At 38.6% G+C, this 4,203-nt stretch overlaps 1 protein-coding gene across 1 annotated transcript in view; it reads right to left on the bottom strand.

The window, feature by feature from the left end:
- Nucleotides 1-3,568: 3,568 nt before the first annotated feature.
- The window catches only part of LOC128247132 (SCO-spondin-like), a 36,161-nt gene continuing 35,526 nt past the window's right edge, over nucleotides 3,569-4,203 (bottom strand). The window contains exon 19 of the mRNA XM_052965952.1: nucleotides 3,569-3,873. Coding sequence (XP_052821912.1) covers nucleotides 3,569-3,873 — 305 coding nt within the window. The remainder of the gene's footprint in view (nucleotides 3,874-4,203) is intronic.

Below are 4,203 nucleotides of genomic sequence, written 5' to 3'. Positions count from 1 at the left end.
GCACACATGCACATCCATACACACAGGAACATGCCAGCATACATGTGCCCATACAGATGCACACATGCAAACATGTAGATACATATACACACACATGAACACACATAAACATACACAAATATTCACACATGCGCACATCCGTACACACACTCACACATACATGCGCATGTATGCATACACACACAGACACACACACATGAACATGTATAAATACACACATGCACACATGTTCACCTGCATACACACCCATAAAAGCACATACACACATGGCTGCATACGTGTGCACATTCAGATGCACACATGCACACATATGCAAATACATACACACACACCTGAACATCCACATATAAACACACACATGCACACATCCATACACAGATACAAACATGTAAATTCATACACATACACATGTGCACATCTACACACACACACACACACACGTTCATGCATGCATACCAGAAACACTAGGCATCATAATCTCTGATTTCTCATGATAAACTGATTCATATAACATTGTTAAAGCTCCACTGAAAAGGCTAGGCTTCTTCTGTTGTTGGCAAAGCCTTAAATGACCCTCACATTGAGGAATTTGTTCATATCTAAGATAGCAATGCTGATACACATGCATATCAAAATCCGAGGCAATATCTCCTACAAAATCAATAACCGATTGACAAATGTTCAATCATTATTGCAATTCAATTCATTAGTTCACTAATGAGTTGTCCTCGGGGCAGCGAGCTGGCAGAATCGTTAGCATGCCGGGTGAAATGCTTAGTGGTATTTTGTCTGCCGTTATGTTCTGAGTTCAAATTCCACTGAGGTCGACTTTGCCTTTCATCCTTTCGGGGTCGATTAAATAAGTACCAGTTACAAACTGGGATTGATGTAATCGACTTAATCTCTTTGTCTGTCCTTGTTTGTCCCCTCTATGTTTAGTCCCTTCTGGACAATAAAGAAATAAATATATTCATGATTGTATGGTGGCGAGCTGGCAGAATCGTTAGCATGCCAAGCGAACTGCCCAGTGTTATTTCGTCTGCTGTTACGTTCTGAGGTCGACTTTGCCTCTCATCCTTTCGAGGTCAATTAAATAAGTACCAGTAACGCACTGGGATCAATGTAATCGACTTAATCCCTTTGTCTGCCCCCTCTATTTTAGCCCCCACCCACCTGTGGGTAATAAAGAAATATATAAGTTGTACTCCCTCCTATCTTTCTTGTTATAATTATTTTCTACCCCTTCAAATCATATCCTATTTGCTTTAGTAATTAATCCATAGCTATGTGGGGTCCCGTCCTTGAAAAATTTTCAGTTAATCCTGGTGCCTATTCTATTGTTCTCTTTTACTGAACCACTAAGTCATGGGAATGTAAACAAACCAATACTGGTTGTCAAGTGGTGGCAAGAGACACATACAGATACACAAGTATTTAAATTAAATTTGTCAAAATATTTTCATCGCTTTGAAACCATGACCTCTTCACTGACAACATTCTGTGCAGCATGAGAAATATTTTGGCAAAATAAATTTAAATGTTGAAGTGAATTTAACAGTTTTTGTGTGTGTGTTTTTAAATGGCTTATAAACACCTTCCATGCTGCAATTGTTTTTGTTTCAGCACACGATCTCAGATCAGGTCACTTGCTATGCAAGTACATCTCTGTAATTGTTATTATTTATCATTAATGTTATGTATTGCCTGACACCATGGGCAAAGTGTTTTCTATTATAGTCTCGGGTTGGTGCAAGGGAAACTCAATAAGACAAAAACTGTGCTGAAGTCAACTGATCTACACCATTTCTCAAGCAGCAAACCTAATTGATCATCTGGTTTAATATCACCACTCAGCCATTGAGTGTCTTTTGCAGAGTCCACAAGATTCTTTTCTATTCTAGGGACAGGGCCCAAAATTTTGGGGAAGGGGGTGTCATTCAATTAGATCAACCCCAGTACACAACTGGTACTTAATTTATCAACCCTGAAAGGATGAAAGGCAAAGTCAACCTTGGCAGAATTTGAATGCACAGCATAAAGACAGACGAAATACCACTAGGTATTTTGCACGGTGTGCTAACGTTTCTGCCAGCTCACTGCCTTGCAGAGTCCACAAAATTGAAAGTATTTGACCTTTTCTCTGGTCTGAATATTATTGGATATCATAATCGAAATCGAAAATTGAACCAAATTCATTGACTGGCACCCATGCCAACCTTCTTTCATTGGACACTAAACTCAGCTTGTGAAGACCTGTTGGGACAAGTGAGATTGAAACTGAACCAAATTCGATGACTGGCACCTGTGCCAGTGGAGCACTAACAGCACCATCTGAGTGGGATCATTGTTATAGCAGTGCTCTCGCTTCCGTGCCGGTGGCACGTAAAAAGCACCATTTGAGCGCGATCATTTCCAGCTTCGCCTTACTGGCACTCGTGCTGGTGGCTTGTGAACAAAACATTTGACTGACTCCTGTGCAGGTGGCATGTAAAAAAAAAACACCATTTGAGCGTGGCCATTGCCAGTACCGCCTGATTGGCCCTCATGTCGGAGTGGTTGGCGTTAGGAAGGGCATCCAGCTGTAGAAACTCTGCCAGATCAGATTGGAGTCTGGTGTAGCCATCTGGTTTGCCAGTCCCCAGTCAAATCGTCCAACCCATGCTAGCATGGAAAGCAGACGTTAATTGATGATGATAATACTGTGCTTTCAACTTCAGCAAGCCACAAGTCATGGTTTCTAACCTACCCAATCTCAGAGTTCCTACAAATGTCATGAAAGTGGTTCTTTCTCCTCTGACTAAACCATAGAAAAAAACAAACAAATGGTGCATAATATAATATGCAGTGAGAAGCTATCAGATTAATGTGACCATCTGTTGATGTTTTACGAGTATTAAGTCTGGCTGTAAAAAGTTATGGAAGAAAATTTCTATATAAAATTAGATTTTTGAAAAATGATTAATATGGCGCTTGTAAGAGTAGCAGACAAAAGAGTCTTGTGTTGCAAATGAAAAGAAATCAGAAATATTATTCCCATGAGTAAGTAATGTAGCCATCAACAGATTGTAATCAGGATAAATTCATTATCCAAACTTCTTTGACAGCAATACATATAAAATGCAAAAACTGAAAATTTCCAGCAAAATATGCCACAGACATTAGCAAAATCTCTCCCAAAACTACACTATAATCTTTTAAGAACATATAAAGTAGTGTAGTCTGGGATAATTATAATCTATGGAAAAACAAAAAAGAGATAACAGGAGATAATTCTTTTCTACTCTACGCACAAGGCCTGAAATTTTTGGGGAGGGGGGCCAGTCGATTAGATTGACATCAGTACACAACTGGTACTTAATTTATCGACCCTGAAAGGATGAAAGGCAAAGCTGATTTCTGCAGAATTTGAACTCAGAACATAAAGACAGACAAAATGCTGCTAAGCATTTTGTCTAGCATGCTAATGTCTCTGCCATTCTGCCACCTTAATAACAGGAGATAATTGCAAATGGAATGTCCTTCTTCTCATGTCTGTTCAACCAGGAATAACAATAATATCTTACTTACTTTACTTGCAACGATTACATTCACAGCTGCAGACATCAGGGTAATACATCACGGTTTCAGTTTGTTCAGCTCCACACAAAGCAATAACTTCTTTAATTTTCGATGTTCTACTCTGACAGCATAAGCATTGATTGTCAAAGATATCATTATAATTATAGAATTTTTGTTCTGTGAGAAGTTTTGGTACAGAAAAGCTTCCACCACATTCACCAGAGCAATACGATATCTTCACTTTTTCAACAGAGCGACAATTACTTGTTTTGTTTTCCAGGAATATGAATTTCGACTTCAATGTACATTGTATTTCTGAAAGAAAAAGGATTTTGTTAGTTAGACTTTTTTCAGCTCACAGAACAACTGTTATCTTTTATCTTTTACTTGTTTCAGTATTAGACTGCAGCCATGCTGGAGCACCACCTAGAAGAGTTTTAGTTGAATAAACTGACATCAGTAGTTATTTTATTTTAAGCCTTATTCTATCAGTTCCTTTTGCTGAGCTGCTAGGTTACAGAGAGGTAAACCACACCAGCACCAGTTGTCAAGTGGTGGTGGAAGACAAACACAGACACAAAGACACACACATGCATAAACACACACACACACACATATATATATATATATATATATATATATATA

The sequence above is a fragment of the Octopus bimaculoides genome, chromosome 2 (genome assembly GCF_001194135.2).
Source record: "Octopus bimaculoides isolate UCB-OBI-ISO-001 chromosome 2, ASM119413v2, whole genome shotgun sequence".
Lineage (NCBI taxonomy): Eukaryota > Metazoa > Mollusca > Cephalopoda > Octopoda > Octopodidae > Octopus > Octopus bimaculoides.
The sequence above is the reverse complement of the archived record's forward strand: the minus strand, read 5'-3'. Positions and strand labels throughout refer to the sequence as shown.